Source organism: Leptinotarsa decemlineata, unplaced genomic scaffold, assembly GCF_025532065.1.
Source record: "Leptinotarsa decemlineata unplaced genomic scaffold, Ldec_3_MD MMD2_tig00000008_RagTag_RagTag, whole genome shotgun sequence".
NCBI lineage: Eukaryota > Metazoa > Arthropoda > Insecta > Coleoptera > Chrysomelidae > Leptinotarsa > Leptinotarsa decemlineata.
The window spans coordinates 14,171,579-14,188,974 of record NW_027412537.1 but is presented as its reverse complement, the minus strand read 5'-3'; the positions used below and the strand labels follow the sequence as shown (position 1 = coordinate 14,188,974).

The window sequence follows — 17,396 nt, the reverse complement described above, 5'->3', positions numbered from 1 at the left end:
ACATTGCTGACAGACTGGGAATGGCACCCCAGGTGGCTCGGGAAGTTATTAACATTGCCTACCCAGAACACGAGGCTAATAACTAAAGAAGTTAATGCCGTTGACACGAAAAAATATATGGTTTGTGTTTGTGAAGTTCTAATTTAGATTCTTGTTTTTTGTAATTAGGTCAAGTTTCTTATGACTATGACTGAAGATCATTCAGTCAGAAATAAAAATCGTGTGGCACAATTGTACTTTTTATATTTTTTACAACAAAATAAAAATACAAACTTTTTGAAAATTAATATTTTAAAAACATTATAGCGGTATATAAAAGTAATGGCATTATTAGTTTTATATTGATGAAGTATATAAAATTGCATGGTCAGTTTAACCACCATTAAAAATGAACTGTATATTAAAAAAAAAAGGATCAGTTTCTTAAAAAAATATCAAATAAACCAATAGAATTTCCTGGATTGCTAGTTTTAAAATAATTAAAACAGTGTGATTAAGTTTGAAAAATAAATAATTGCAGCTATATACATATAAACTACAGAAAATTCACAGTGAACACCACAAAGAGATTGCATTGAAACTTGAAAAGTACGTTGAAGGGATTTTCATGTTTCTTGAAGTTCCATTTTTATCAATTCCTTTGAGATATTGCTTTTTTGAAGTGGATATTGGTTACTGCAGACTTTAATTTATGAGAGTGTTTATGATCAAAAGATTCTCATAAAAGCTGGTCCCCAAAAAAGCATACCATTTGAATTTTATTCAAAATAAACTTCTTACACAAGCTAATTGTGGCACACACTGTACAATGGCACAATGTTCATCCCACATCATGTAATAAAAATGAACTTTGCATTAGTAAATCCTTGAATTCAAAACATTAAAAGCGTAACACAAAAAAATTTTCACAAAATGTATGGCAATTCATTATCATAATCAAACACTTATGACTGAAGTGATGTGGTTCAATACAGCTTATTGGGTGGTCTGCAAAATGTCCAGACCTAATCTCATGTGAGATCGAAATTTAGAGAAATGCTGGATTTTTATTATAAGAGCTCTTAGAGATTGGAGTTCTGGAACATGCTGAATAAGGAGTGAATATCTTAAAACCTTACTATTTCCTCAACAACACAGACAGGGGGGGATACTGGGAAATTTAGAGAATGATTTTGATGAATGAAAAGTTAGGTATATATTTCTTGCAGTGTCTTCATAGAAATAGAATTTTTTATTGTGGATTTGGCCAAAATGTAAGGTTTTAGCTGGACCAGATAAAAAAAAACAAAGTTGCTTCCGGAACAATCTTCATGTAAAAAAGTTGCAGTGAAAATCACTGAATTTATGATATTATGAACACTAATGAAAACGAATCTTGATTAAGTTTCAATTGTACAGTGTTTGAAATACAAATATTCTGACGATTTACTTGATTCAAATTTTAGTGTTGAAAAAACTCGTGTTAAAATTTCGCAATGAAACTTTCTGGTTTCAAAAATTACAAATATACAGAGAGTTAGTTAGAATTTTTGTTCCATAACTTGTCTAGATAGAATTTTGTTAATCAATTCTAACTTTTATAAATGGCGTTCAAGATTATTTTTCTTTATCAGAAAAAGTCTTCCACTGTTTTATAAGTGAGGCTGAATTTATTCAACTGATTCTTGAATAAAATCCAGAATATAAATGATTGAATAGTTTTAATTGTTCATCATTTTAGGTGCCAAATTGAAGATACTTCTTATAGAAAGATAACATAAAAAAAACCTTTTCAGATTGTGTCTTCGATTATTTTGAAAATCATCCGTGAATTTTGTTGGTTTTTCAATATTTTGTAGATAACTTTTACTTTAAAAGGTACATTCAGTATGAGCAACGGTGTTGATATACCAAATATATAAATTAAATATTCAAAAATTTCAATAATATTAATGTGCCAGAAAAATTAACTGGGTTTTTCGATAAATGTAAAATTAAAACCAGGTTATTCAGATTTGATCATGGTAAATTTTCATTAGAACATCATGAACTGCATAATATCGAAAATTCTGCAATTATCACTGAAACTTTTTTACATAAAACAAATTTTGATAAACATAGAAAAACTATTCTGAAATGAGACTGGGATAATTGATTACAGAAATTGTTTAAATGAGGAGAGAATGGAAAATGTTGATACTGCTGATTGGTTAATTAAAAAAGGCGCCCATACTTATATATTTTAAAATAATTTTTCCACACCTGATAAGCACAAGTAATCAGAAAGCAGGCTTAAAAAAGTTCCCAAGGCCCTGGTAACTATTTTCATCAACCGCACATTTTCCTTAGAAGTCTAAGTACGTCACAATTCGCTAGGAACCAAAACAAACTGCATAATCTTATGCAAAGCCTAAGCAACAAACTATCAAAACTATCACATATCAAAAGTAACAGTTTTATGACTACTATCCTTAACGCTACTCAAAAGCGCGGCCTCAAATTTCTGCAAGGACTTGTTAACCTTAGCAAACAAGAGATTCAGCTCGTTATCGCTATCGTGAGGCTGCAGAGTAGCCAACGCTTCATAAACTTGATTCATGGATAACATCACTTCCTTCTTGCTCAAAATTTTAACAGTTTTCTTCACTTTGGTCCACGTCAAACTATTTACAAAGTCACTTACATTCTCGAAACCGGCCATGCCGGCCTGGTCGAACAAAACAATCGCCTGTTTCTGCTCCACAGGGTCCTTGATTATCATCGAATTAGAACTGAATGTGCAGATGAGTCCGTTATTGCAACACCAGTTCTTGATTACGTCCAACTGGTCCATGTCGCATAATCTATCAGAACTTTCCATCAAAACTCCCTCCAGCTCTTCCAAGAAGTTCGTTCTGTAAGGCTCCAGCTCGACGTTTGTATCCACCGTGTTCATCACACGTACTTTCGACTCCAGCTCAGCCTTGTATTTCTCCGCATCGGCGAGTTCCTTGAGCTGGGCTCGCTTCGCTTCCAGAAATTTCTTATCCCAAAATTTCTGAGCTTCGTATAGTCTTTCTTCGGTGCTCGAGAGCTTGCTCCTGAGTTCCTCCAATTCTTCGTTGTGGCTGTCGTCTGTCAACACAGAGGAGGAGGAAGACACGCCACTGATCTCGTGGACCTGTTTTAGGGCTCTCAAGCGTTCGACTTCGCTTCTCAAATCTCGAATCAGACGGTCATGGGGGTTTTCGTTGATTCTGGCCCGATTGACTATGGAGCGGGCTTGGCAGGCGTACCGTAACGTTGCTAGGGTTTCCTCCAGGTGGGTATTGGCCGGGGAAATAGTAGCCAGCATAGACGTCAAGGAGTTTCCTCCTAAACTTTCCTGCAATATACAAACAACGAGTGAATTTGGTAACAGATTGGTGTAATGTAAATTTTTGAAAACGATGACTCTTGTTTTGGAGCGAGGTGTATACAACATAATGATGAATTTTGAGATAAATTTAAATTAAAATTTTATTTGGTTCATAACAAAGCTACAGCTTTAGAACATGTCACAAAATACGATAAAATTAACATATGCTCAAAAAGTAAAATATAAAATCTTCAGAAGATACTTAACTGTGCAATAAAAATAATAATATAGTACATACATACAATCGTGCAAGGCATCTTTGTTTTATGGTACAGGGAATGAATGGAAAAAGTCATTAATACCATGTAGGGGATTTTCCGTAAGTAATGTCTTTAAATATTTTTTGAATTTAGTAAAGTTTAGAGAACGTACTGTGAGAGGTAGGGCATTTTACATTTCAATATCAATAGTATCATCCTTTCTTTGTAACCTGGTTTGAGGTACAATCAAATTATCTTCATTTCTAGTATTGTGACCGTATATATCGGACACACCAGAGTAACTATCAATGTTTTGTTTGACATATAGTAACTTTACAAGAATTATCAGAGTGAAGTGTCATTATTCTCAACGTTTTAAAGATTGGTTTGCAGGAGTCTTCAAAATTAGCTCCTATAATAGATCTTACAGCCCTCTTCTGAATGACGACTATAACATTTAAATGAAACTGAGCTGCCGAGTTCTAGATAGACAAGCCATATCTAATAATGGATTTGAACAGTGCATAATAAGTAGTTATTGGAGTGGATTGGTTAATAAGTTGTTTAACTTTTCCTAAAGCAAATACTGCACTATTTAGTCTATTGCAAATTATATATATATATATATATATATATATATATATATATATATATATATATATATATATATATACCGGGTGTCCCACATTTTATGTGACAGGCAATATCTGGTTTGTTGAAGGAGATACACAAAAATGTTTCATACAAAAGTTTTTGGAGTTCATGAGAGCTATATTTTGATATAATTTTTGAATATACAGGGTGTTTGGTGTAGGTGCTACAGACCAAAATTCCATTTTTTAAAATAGAACGCCCTGTATATCATTACATATTCAGATGCTACGTTAAATTCTGATATCATTTCATGTTTGGTTTTTGAAATTCGGTTACGGCGTTGTTGAGTTATTGTAAAGTCTTGAGAACGACTATTATTTTTTAAAATATCTCATACAATTATTCTCTCTGCATCAGATCACATGAAAATTAGTCAAAATTTTGGGTGTTCGAAGTAATGGTTTCAATTTTGAGTTGTGGAATTCAGTCAGGAATCATTTTGAATATGAAACAATTGCAAAATTGAAAAAGGTGTATTCGAAAACAAATCTTTAATTAATAACAATGTTTAAAAAATATCTGTTTAAAATATGTTTTTCCGTTATTCAGCTGCCGCCCCCATACGAACGACAACTCTCAGAAGTTGAGAAACTTGTGCGAGCTAAGGACTAACGAGGTCTTACCTTTTAACGTGTGATTCCTAACACGGTTGCAGAATCATTCCAGCTTCAACCAGATAAATTCTCTCGAGAAAAATATCTGGTCGAGGCGGGAATCGAACACACGACCTTCCGATCGTGAGTCGGACGCACTACCACCGCGGCCAATTCCACAACGTAAATAATTCCACAATTCCACAATGTAAATAATATAACTTAATAAATCATTTCATAAGAATGGTAGGTACCTAGAAATAAGTCATAAAAATTGTTCAAAGTGATGCCCATTAGATATTATACAGGCTTCGAAACGTCGAATCACTTCTCTCGTACAAGTCGCTCTTATAATATCAGGCGTAATATCACTGCACGCTAGTCGAATTTTCATTTTCAGATCATCCACATTCAAAGGGGGAGTAGTGAAAACAATATCTTTTAAATAACCCCATAGGAAAAAATCAAGCGGTGATAAATCTGGGGAACGAGCCGGCCACCGAATTGGACCCTTATTACCAATCCATTTATTTGGGTACGTTCTATTCAGATATTCAGTAACAACCTGTGAATTGTGAGGAGGAGCACCATCTTGTTGCCACCAAATTCCTTGTCGTTCTGCTATGGGAATATCTTCCATCAACTGGATCAAATCATTTTCTAGAAAATGTAAATATCGCAATCCATTGAGATTTTCATTGAAAAAGTAAGGTCCTATGATGCGGCCATTGAACAATCCACACCATACATTAATACCCCAAGTAGTTTGAAAATTACTTTCGCGGACCCAGTGGGGATTTTCTTGAGACCAATAGTGACTGTTATGTCGATTCACAACTCCATTATTGTGGAATCGCGATTCATCGCTCCACAAAATTTGACTGAATATGTTAGGACTTTCATGTAATATTACCTGAATACAAGCAATGAATTCAAGTCGTCGTTCAAAGTCCGTGGGTTTCAAACCTTGTACCAACTGAATTTTGAATGGGTGGTATTTATTTTCTTTCAGAATTCTCTGTACATTAGATTTACTCACACCGACTTCTTCTGCAAGAGTACGGATAGAAACATGTGAATGAATAATAATATAAGCCAACACATTGATCTCTAAATCTTCAGTTCTAACAGATCTCTTATGATGACGATGCTTTATAGTAGAAGGAAATGACCCAGTTCGCAATTTTTCTACAACTCTCGAAAAAGTCATTCGTGACGGAATGGGTCTGTCTGGAAAACGTTCTTGGTATAGACGTTGTGCTTGATGGCAGTTTTTCTGACATTCCCCAAAAATTAATAACATATCAATGCAATCACTTGGACTAAACGCAAAAGGCATACTGGAGTTTTCGCACAAAGAACACAGTTACTGTTTTGCAAAGAATCACTGAATCGAACTGACAAGTAGATACAATTCAACAACATTTGTTACTATGGCATCAACAAGCATAAGCTACTTGATGAAATTGTGCAATATAAAGCAATTCACCCTCAAATTAGTCACATTCTCAAGAATTTCAATATTATATTCAACTGATATCGATATCGTATCGTAGAGGTGAGAATAATGGTTTGTATTCAGTAGTAGTCTAGTTCAATTTAATAAAAGATACAGACTGGATTCGTGTACGAGTAAATAAGTTTTTTTGAAACTTTATATTTAAGGAAAAGTGCAATAACTCAACAACGCCGTAACCGAATTTCAAAAACCAAACATGAAATGATATCAGAATTTAACGTAGCATCTAAATATGTAATGATATACAGGACGTTCTATTTAAAAAAATGGAATTTTGGTCTGTAGCACCTACACCAAACACCCTGCATATTTAAAAATTATATCAAAATATAGCTCTCATGAACTCCTAAAACTTTTGTATGAAACATTTTTGTGTATCTCCTTCAACAAACCAGATATTGCCTGTCACATAAAATGTGGGACACCCGATATATATATATATATATATATATATATATATATATATATATGTATGTTCCATAATAGCCTGACATCTATATCTACAGCCAGAAATTTAGTGCAGCATGTCTAGGTCGTTTTCTACATTGTAGGATATTCTGGATTCGAAAATGAGACTTTTTTTTTTTCATTGAGTATGAGCTTCTTTGTCAAGACCAGGTTTTTGCTTGTTCCATAACTTCCCCACGGATTGTAGCCGGACACTCCCTTTTATTGATACTGATGCCATATGTGGTGTCATCAGCATACATAATTGTCTCGATATTTGAGGTGAACATATTTGGCAAACCGTTAATATAAATAATAAAAAGAAGGGGGGCCAATATTGATCCCTGAGAAACTCCTGATCAACTATTTAATTTGTTGATTACCAATTAGATAAGGGCCTTTACATAGTATTGTTGAGGCTTGATTTATCGAAGGCATTTGACAGTCTGGATATAAATTTACTCTGGAAAAGCTTATTGTACTAGCATGAGAGGAATTCTTTTTGATTGGATCAAATATTATTTACAAAATAGAGTGAAATCAGTTAAAATCAAAAACAGATTATAAGACAGGCAGTTAAAATTGAAAATGGTTTATAAGACAGGCAATGTGCCCTTGGAGATCCACAAGGTTCTGTCTTGAGACCGTTGATTCTTCTGTTGTTTTTAAATATTCTTCCTGGATAAATCAGCACATCACTGTTTCAGGAGAGACCTAGAGAACAATTACCATACTTCAGGACTGGCTTTCTGTCAAGAATATAATATTTTACTTCATGATTTTGGCATTAAAAATACTGTCTGAATTAGCACCTCCTTATTTCAACCTTATTCAATTGAATCCACACTATCCCACAAGAAGAAATCAATAATTATACATTTCGCATAGTAATGACTTCTGAATAATAAAAGTTTCGCCAAGCAAGTTGATATCACTAGTGAAGGTGGAATTTGAACATACTAGCTGTATTAATTTTAGCCAAAAAAATGTTGAATCTTTACAACACACAACTTTGAATATCCTTGTCTAAGTCCTAAGTCTTAGTCTTTAAATTGTGACCTTGAAAGTTTCTGAATTTTAGGATTATGACTGAGACAAGACAACGAATGTCCTACAACTACGAATAACAGTTGATGAGTTGATTGAATTCAGTTGATTGTCAACAGCTGATGATTGATTGTTTTGTTTTAAATGTGGTTTTTATGAGGCCATCTCGATTGGTGTTTGGTATCATAAGCGGTTGACTTAAAACTGAGGGCAACTTGTGAAGTGGTTGTTTTTTACAATGAGCGATATGTCCATCAGCAGAATGTTCTTTTCAATAACTATCTTCATCGTTAAGGCCAATTTAGACTTCCTAGTTCTTGTCTCAGCCTTTACCTCAATGACTCTGTCTCCATTTATACAGCACAATTTTGTTTCTGAGAATCAGGACGAGTGACATGTGACATATAGTGTTACTAATCCGAACGCAATGGCGATGTTTGACCAATTTCAACAAATATGGCTGTTATAGCCTCATTTTGTTTAGTAATAAACTCTGCTACTATAAGAATAACATTTTTTCTAACCATCATCTGTTCAAATTAATTCAATTAACCCATAAACCGATATTTGTAGATGAGGACATGAAACTTATAAATGTTTTATGGAACTTGTTTCTTGAACTTGTTTCTTGAGACTAAATTTGCGTCAGAGACAAGGACTAAGATGTATACTTTGGCTCTAAGTTGACCAGGTGTAAATTTCTCCTCAATACAATGACTGAGACTAAAATTGAGACAGAGACAAGTACTATGACGAATTCTTCAAAAAGCTTTCAATTTATTCAATTATCTCTGGCAGGTGATGTTTATAAGATTCTGTTAATAGAGAAAACTTAAAATCCGATATTTTTTTTAAATTCTGACTCTCACCAATAACAAAATTATTGAAAAATCTTTATGTTAATAAAAATATCAACTGCAAAGAATTTAATACGATAATGTTTCATGCCAATCCTAATGAAATATTTTCTGAAATGAATTTTTGAAGTACATATTCTGGGGCCCAATAAAAAAATGTTTCTTGCAAAAACATACTTTTACTTACCTGGTACTCTACAGTTGAAGTCATTTTCGATCACACTGTCAAACAACAAGTAACTATTCCAGTTGTTCAGTCAATTTATATGAAAGCAACTGATTTTATTGCACTCAACTATCAATAGGTAAACATCTTCAAATGATAACCACCATTTTAGTAAATTTTTGAAATTACTTGTAGTTTGTTAGATTATAATTGAGGTATTTATTTTTTCATTCACTGATATTGTAATTTGAGATTTTCTATTGACAATCTTTACATCCTTTTGAAAAGTTTACCTGACCACAAGGATGAATGAGTTATCAGAGTGACCATTGTGATAAGGAAATTTGAAACCAATAAAAACATTCTGTTATCTGGTGATTCAAAAATCAAAACAGATTTACCTGATTGGATTCATAGTTGTACTGGGTGAGGTAAAGATTGTCTTTGATTATACATAAAAAAAAGGAAATATGAACAATTCAAAAAGTTTCAACAAAATTTCATTTTTATTATATCTAATATACAGGGCGATCCAAAGAAAATTTGACCCCCCCGTAAGACAGATACGGACGTGTAATCGAATATTTCAAAGAACACGTCAATTTTCATTTCTGGGGGGGACTAATTTTGATGTGAAAATCATACCCGAAACTTCACCCCCCTGTGGTCAGCAACTGTCCCCTATTTTTTTTCAATGGTGTGTGGGTTCAAGTGATACATCATTTAAAAGGTATTTTGTTCCTCTATTACTTCTGTAATTTTTTTCGAAATTGGTTAATTCGTTATTTAGAAATTAAATGTTGAACGTTTTATAAAAAAAAAACAAAAAATTCGCTGTTGCTCATTTTATTGAGGAAATCAACAAAAGTAATATTCATAGCAACACAATCAACGGATAAAGTGTTCAAAATGACCTCCATCTAGTTCCATACAATAGTACAGTCTACTTTCAGAAATCGGCATTCCCAAACAATTCTCTGTCGCGGGTCTTCTAGATTTGTAGAATTCATGTAATATGAAGTAAACATTTTTAAATGGACGACACTGTTAGGTTTTTCTGCACTGATAGTTTTTGTTGAATCAAATTGTCGCAGAACACAAAGTAGATAGCTGGCCACTGTTGCTTCTTCACAAATTAATATTCAGTCATCCTTGTTCACTGTGTTCCAACATGGTTTATTTTACTGCAGAGAGAATAGAAATTGTTGCAATCTATTATCGAAATAATGAATTTGCTAAAGCTGCTGCAAGAATTTATAATACGAATCATCCAAATCACAACGTGAGCCATGAATATGTTAAACAGTTAATGGATAAGTTCTGAACTGTGGGTTCTGTTCACAACAGAAAAAATGAAGTATCTCGTCCTGTCAGAAATGACGGAGTTAAAGTTGCAGTTTTAGGACATGTACAAATGGATAATCGACAATCTATCAGACAAGTAGCTAGAGCATCAGATGTATCAACTACTAGTGCTTTTCGGCTAGTTCAGGAATTAAACGAAAATGATCCTGATTGTCGACTTTAGTTTTGTTAGGTGTTCAGCGAAAATTGACCAATAACCCAAACCTATTATACAATACATGTTTTTTAGACGAAAGTTCTTTCATGTTGAATTGTGAAGTGAATAGACATAATTGTCGTTACTAGAGCGATGTGAATGCTCATTTGGTGATAGAAACACATTAAAAAACTCCACAAAAATTAAATGTCTGGGCTGGCATCCTTGGTAATCATATTGTTGGATCATTCTTCATTGAAGGTAATCTCAATGAAGACACATACTTAAATCTATTACAAGACTGTGTAGATCCTATGATTACACAAATTTTAGAAAATGATGACAATTTAGTAGAAAATGAAATAACATTCCAGCACAATGGTGCACACCAACATTTTGATGTTCAGGTGAGACAATTTTTGGGGTCCAGTAGAGTGGCCAGCTAGATCACCTGATCTCACACCGATGAACTTCTTTCTGTGGGGACACCTGAAGTCGAAAGTGTACTCTACTAAGCCTACAAATCTAGAAGACCTGCAACAGAGAATTGTTCGGAAATGTCGAGAGTAGACTGTATTATTGTATGGAACTAGTTGGAGGTCATTTTGAACAATTCATCCGTTGATTTCGTTTCTACTGATATTATTTGTTGTTGATTTTTTCATTAAAGTGAACGACAGCGAATTTTTTGTCTTTTTTAAATAAAATGTTCAACATTTGATTTCTCCATAACGAATGAACAAATTTCGAAAAAAAAAATACAGGGGTAATAGAGGGACAATAGACCTTTCAAATGATGCTGACCGCAGGGGGGTGAAGTTTTGGGTATGATTTTCATATCAGAATTAGTCCCCCTAGAAATAAAAATTGACGTGTTCTTTGAAATTTTCGATTACATGTCCGTTTTTGACTTATAGGGGAGGTTGAGTTTATGCCGGAACGCCCTGTATAAAATTCTTGTGTCACAGTGTTAGTTGCCATACTCCTCGGTAACGGTTTAACCAATTTTCATGTATATGTATATTCGGTAGGTCTGAGAACAGAATTTAATCTATTTTTCATACCCCTAAGTGATAAGGGTGTTCCACCCCAAAATTTTTCAAAAATATTTTTGTAAAAATTTTTTGTTTGAATTTTTTTATGACGTGGCATTAAAAATACATATAGCCCTCAATTTTTACTCTTGTATCACCAACCCCCATTTTCTAATAGCCATTTTGGTAATTTAATCATTTTTAACCCTGATCATAGATCAGTTATTTCTTCCAGTCATCTACCGGTGTCACTTCTCACTCAATAAACAGAAACCTAACCAACTATTATTTCAAAAGAGCTAATTTTTTATCCTTGTATAATGAACTACTATCAATAATTTAAATACTTTTAGAAATATTTTGATTTCAGAAAATTGGGCTGAAGTTTACGACTCTAATTTACTAGATAAGAAATTTGATGCTTTTTATGAATTAGTGTTGTATTATTTCAATATAGCATTTCTATAGTTTAAAACCACTAAAAACGAGTTGATTAACAATAGATATAAACAATTGAAACAAACATATAGGCAGATGGTGGAACACTCTAAAACTAATTATAATAATGAAAGAATTTGTATAACAGGTGACGTATCGAAAGAAAGTTGGAAAATCATAAACGAGATGAGAAGCAGTGGATCCAGAGATGAGATTAGTAAAATTGTTATAGACAGTCAGATCATCACAAATCAAACAGTAATATGTGACGAATTTCTGAAAGTTTTTATGAATATACAAAGTATTGACCCCAATTTCAATAAGATAAAATTAGAACATTTCTCAAGCATTACTTTCTTCATGACTCCAATAACTCCACTTGAGATAAAAGAGACAATACATAAAGTGTGTTCTAAAGAAGCCGCTGGAATTGATGAGATAAATGGTAAGTGCTTGAGAGCTGTTAGTGACGCAGTATGTTATCCTTTGTGTCACATAATCAATGAATCATTCAGTACAGAAAAATATCCTGAAAAAATGAAAGTTTCAAAGTCAGAACCGATATATAAGAGGAAAGGTTCCAAGGAAGACATCAACAACTACAGGAATGTATGCTTACAAAGTCAACTAGCAAAAATAATCGATCATTGCTTCAATTTCCGTCTAAGAAATTTCTTGGAAAATAATTTATTGAAAGGATGTCAACATGGATTTCGGGCTGGAAAATCTACAGAATCAGCTATGAACGAATTATGTAATATAATTTATTCTAGCTTGAATACTAAGGAATATCCTATTACACTATATTTTGATCTCAGTAGAGCATTTGAGCTTCTATTTCAAAAATTAAACCGTATTGGAGTAGCGAATAGATGGGTTTCTTCCTATTTACAAAATAGAAGTCAGATTGTCATGATGAATTCATTCAAATCAAAGTCAACCAATGTTTCTATGGGTGTATCACAAGGCTCAATACTTGGTCCACTTGGTCATATTTACTAATGACATGATTTTGTCATGTGGTTCCCCGCAAAAAACCATAATTTATGCTGTCGATACAAATCATATGATATCACAAGATAATCTGGACAAAAACATTCATCTGAGCAATGTATGCGTTGAAGAATTCTCTCAATGGTGCCTGAATATGGATTGATTTTAAATGCTTCCAAAACATTCTTCATGGTTTTTCGACAAAAAAAATTCAGCAGTGACGCCAGCCCTCTTGTTAAAATAAATCATAAGTCAATTGAGCAAGTATCAAACATAAAATTTCTGGGTGTAACAATTGATGAGAAACTGACATGGAGAACTCATATCGAAAATCTGGTAGGGAAATTGAGTAGTATCAATTTTATCATCAGACAACTGAAGGACACTGTATCTATAGAGGTTCTCAGAATGGCATATCATGGTCTAGTGTCGTCGGCACTCACATATGGCTTGATCTTCTGGGGTAATTCAACACATATTGATAAAGTATTCATTGCTCAGAAGAAAATCATAATATGCATGATGGGAGTTCAAAATAATGTATCTTGTAAAGCTTATTTCAAGTCACTGTCAATTCTAACTTTACCATCACTTTATATTTATCTTCTAATTATGAATATTAAAAAGAGCAAGATACCTACATGAAAAGTAGTGAAATTCACCAACACCAAACAGGGAATCAAAATGACATTCGCTTACATTCTCTAGGCTTAGTGTGGGACAGAATTCTCCAAAATACCAAGGAATTCTATATTATAACTGTTTCAATAGGATTTTGATGCGATAAAAAATTTTAATACCTTCAAAACAACATTATTCAATTACCTTAATGAAAATACTTTTTATACAATAGAGGAGTACCTCACTGTTTGATGCACTGTCTGAGTTTTTTATATTTTCTTGTGAGCTCTATAATGCTTTTATGAGTTTTAATACTATATGTTTTGACTAGTCTGATAAGTTTTGTACCATTGTGTAAAAAACTTCAATGATGAATGAATTATCTGTATCTGTATCTGTTAAAGATATGATAAATTTTACGTGCACCAATTTTAATGAAATATGTGACTATTGTGACAAATTGTTCGGTAAATGTGTTAACTGTTGTGCAATAAAAGCTACATTAGTATTAATAAACATAAATAAAGCCATCACATAAAAAATATTGTGAATAGGACTGATATAAGTTACAAACCGATAACATTTATAATAATAGCTGTAATTCGTGTTTACTTACTCTCAGTAACCAAGTTAAAACAGACTCTCTGTATGGTACAAATTGGTTCCTCTTCTGATCAGCCAAGGCTGAAATAACTTTGCCCAAAGTCAATAACGATTTATTTATGTAAACCCCCTCTCGTATCTTCTCTTCAGAATTGAAGGAGTTTGTCAGACGTTCACTGCCCGCCAGGTCCACCAAGCTAACTCTACTTTTCCTACTTCTACCGTCTTCCTTCAGACCTTCAGATAAACACAATTCTATGGAGAAAATACTGTGGGACCTAGAAGACTTCTCATTCATCGATGTAGCTGCGGTTGCTCTGTTATTATTCCCAATCAGCAACCAATTCCTAAGTTCCTTGTAGTTTTTCACAGTTTGGACACTCAGGTCTACTACATATGGCCCCAACTCTGGGTGCTCACGTACTTTAAGGGGGGTGCGATTAGCTGTGGCTGAATTGGCAAGTAGATCATGAATTTTCTCGTTGTATATTTCGAAAAAACTGACTTCAACCGTGGCAATGCAATCCTCGTCCAACATGGAAATTCGTTCGAAAAGTTTTCGGCAAAACCTTGGGGTGATACCAGATAGCTCAGAATCGATATCGACAGAGTTGCCAACAGCCTTACCTGTTGAAAATAAATAGTTAATTTCACCTGTACTTATATCGGTTATTTTTCTTTGAAGTTATAAAAAATTTTGTCAAATGATGAATAAACTATATTATCTTTTGGGAAAGAAAACTTGGATTTTCACTTCTCCATCTTTATACAAGAAAATGTGGGAGTCTTTTGGATGATAAATGCCAAAATATACTTTTCCATTATCGACAATGACATTGAACAAAGAAAAAACTTGAGAACAATTCAATTATGAGAATTCAATAAGAATTTAAGAAAAAGCTTTTTGGTTTTCTACTCACTCATCATTATATACAAAAAATGTGAAAAAAACGCCATAGCAAGTTGGAGTTGAATAAATTTAAAGATATGTTTAAAACTGGACGGAATTCTGGAGTCAATTCATGAAGACAAGTATATAGATTTGGATAACAAGTTCCTGTATTTACTCTGGGGTGACTAATGGTTTATATATTTATCTTCCAACAGAAAATGTATGCAAAGAGGTATTTATTTAGCTAGTGTTTTTTGCCAGACTGAGTTTTTTCAAGTCAATTATCTAAACCTATAAACAGAAAAAGGTTTTTTCGAATATTACCCATCATGCTGAAGCTCTTGCCAGAACCGGTTTGCCCGTAGGCAAATAAGCAAGCGTTGTAGCCCTGAAAGGCACTGTCGAGAAGGGGTTCACCTAGAGCCCTGAACACATCTTCCTGGGAGGTAAATGCTGGATTTAATTCGTTACTGGACCAGAACACGTGATCATACTGAAAAATATGATCAGTGCTCATACCTGTGGTGCCCAACATTTGTGTTCGGATTGTCAACTCCTTATTAAGAACTCGAACTACATCTGTGGCTCCAACACAAGCCAGTTCCCTGCTATTCATTGGCCTTATTCTCACAGCTACTATTAAATTACTGACTTCATCAAACTTTTCTTTGCTTCTTCGGTGTGCGATAGGGGTTTCAACAGTGACAGGGTTGAAGCAATCTGGGGTATTTTGGACACCCTCGACTCTTCTTGATTTCGGAGTGGCATAATTTATTTTAGGGGTTGAAAATTGAGGTTTAGGAGTCTTCGGTATATTCCGATTCGTTTTATCTTTTAAAATTCCTGTTTTTTTAACTGCCCCTAAATAGTTCCTGGGTGTCCCAGGAGCTGATAGAGCCATTATTAGAAAATACTTTCAACCATAAAGTTTCTATACTGTCACATGTCGATACATAAGATTTTAAAAGCTTTTTCTATCAATAATAAGCTGAGTAAACGGTTGTTATTTTAAATTGAAAAATTTAAACGTTCGACATTGGCACTGACAGTTGACACTGTTGACATTCGATTGATAGCTAAGTGCGTCTACTAGAAAAATCCCGCTTGATGGGACACTGGATGTGTCTACCAGAATTCACATGATCAAACTGCTTTGAAAAAACTTCAAAAAGAACATTCTAGCTAGGGTTCTTGAAGTCCCCCGCATTCTAGCTATAGCGGATAATATTTTGAAATCCAATAGTTATTCATCATTTGAATCATTTGATGAATTATTCCTGGCATAAGTTAATATTTCATTAAAACAACGATAAAAATAAAATAAAAAAAATAATAAAAATTAATTGGCGCTCCGGGGCGACTTCATTGATTCCAGTGGCGCATTTGCTCTTTCAGCTGCAGGAAAACCCGGAAAAACCTGCAGATCTTGCACATCTGAAGATCTTGATCTAACAATGTCCTCTCTCTTATAAAACAAAATGTAGGGTGTCTTCAGAGGCTCCAATAAATTTAATGCATCACCAGAACATTTCGTGACACGACTATCGTCAAACTTAAACCAATCCGTTTCTTCTTTGACCAAGGCGTAATAATGACCAAATTGAACGCCAGAATCACAGTGAACAATGACTGCATGAATATTTGATAAATTGAGTCTGGTGAATTTGTAAGGAGTCTTATTCGATTTTTTTAGGATAATTTACATTATATCCAGAATCCAATTACATTCACTTTAACGTATTTCGAAGAGAGAAGGGGTGTATTATGGAATCTTGAATAGGAATAATTGATGAATACAATTTCGGTACTATAATGCAGCTTTATTTTTCAACTCTGTTGGCCAACAAACAAGATTTCTTTTTATTGTTTCTAGTTTGCATCGCTAGACGATAGATGTCGGGTCTATCGTTATTAGAGTTTAGTTCCATATTTGGCTGTTATTTTGTATGTTCAAAACTTTTTTCCGCCACATTATTACTTATAAGGCGAATAAACTGGAATATTAGATTCGCAAATAATGATTCCTTATAGATTTATTTACCAGATAGAATTTAGCTTGACTATAGCGGCTGAAGATCATTGAAAAACTAGCTCAGTACCCAGTTTCTCTGAAATAAAAACTGTAATTGTACAGATTAGTGATGAAAAGGTGAATTTAAATTTTTTGAAAAATGTTGCATTTCATAAATGAGTTATAATGCAGATATAGGGTGGACAATCGAAATCGTACCACAGGTAGGGAAAATCCGAAAACAAGGGGGAGAAGATTTAACTCATACAGAACTGATGGTTCGATAACATTTCAGAGAACATCCAGCAGAACCTAAAAACAATTCATAAAAGTGCTTCTCGAGTTAAGTTGAAAACTATGGAGATTTATGTAGTCAATCTGAATTGCGAAACATGCTATACTGTTGTGTTACTAAAATACAATTCCATAATAGTAGGCACTAAA

General features: G+C 33.6%; 1 protein-coding gene across 1 annotated transcript; it reads right to left on the bottom strand.

Moving 5' to 3' along the window:
- Positions 1-226: 226 nt before the first annotated feature.
- On the bottom strand, positions 227-16,012 carry neb (kinesin family member nebbish). Its single transcript, XM_074171125.1, has 3 exons — positions 15,266-16,012; positions 14,063-14,676; positions 227-3,343 (listed from the first exon to the last, which is right to left on the bottom strand). The coding sequence occupies exons 1-3, from the start codon at positions 15,840-15,842 to the stop codon at positions 2,414-2,416; spliced, it is 2,121 nt and encodes a 706-aa protein (XP_074027226.1). The 5' UTR covers positions 15,843-16,012; the 3' UTR covers positions 227-2,413.
- Between the last annotated feature and the right edge of the window lie 1,384 nt (positions 16,013-17,396).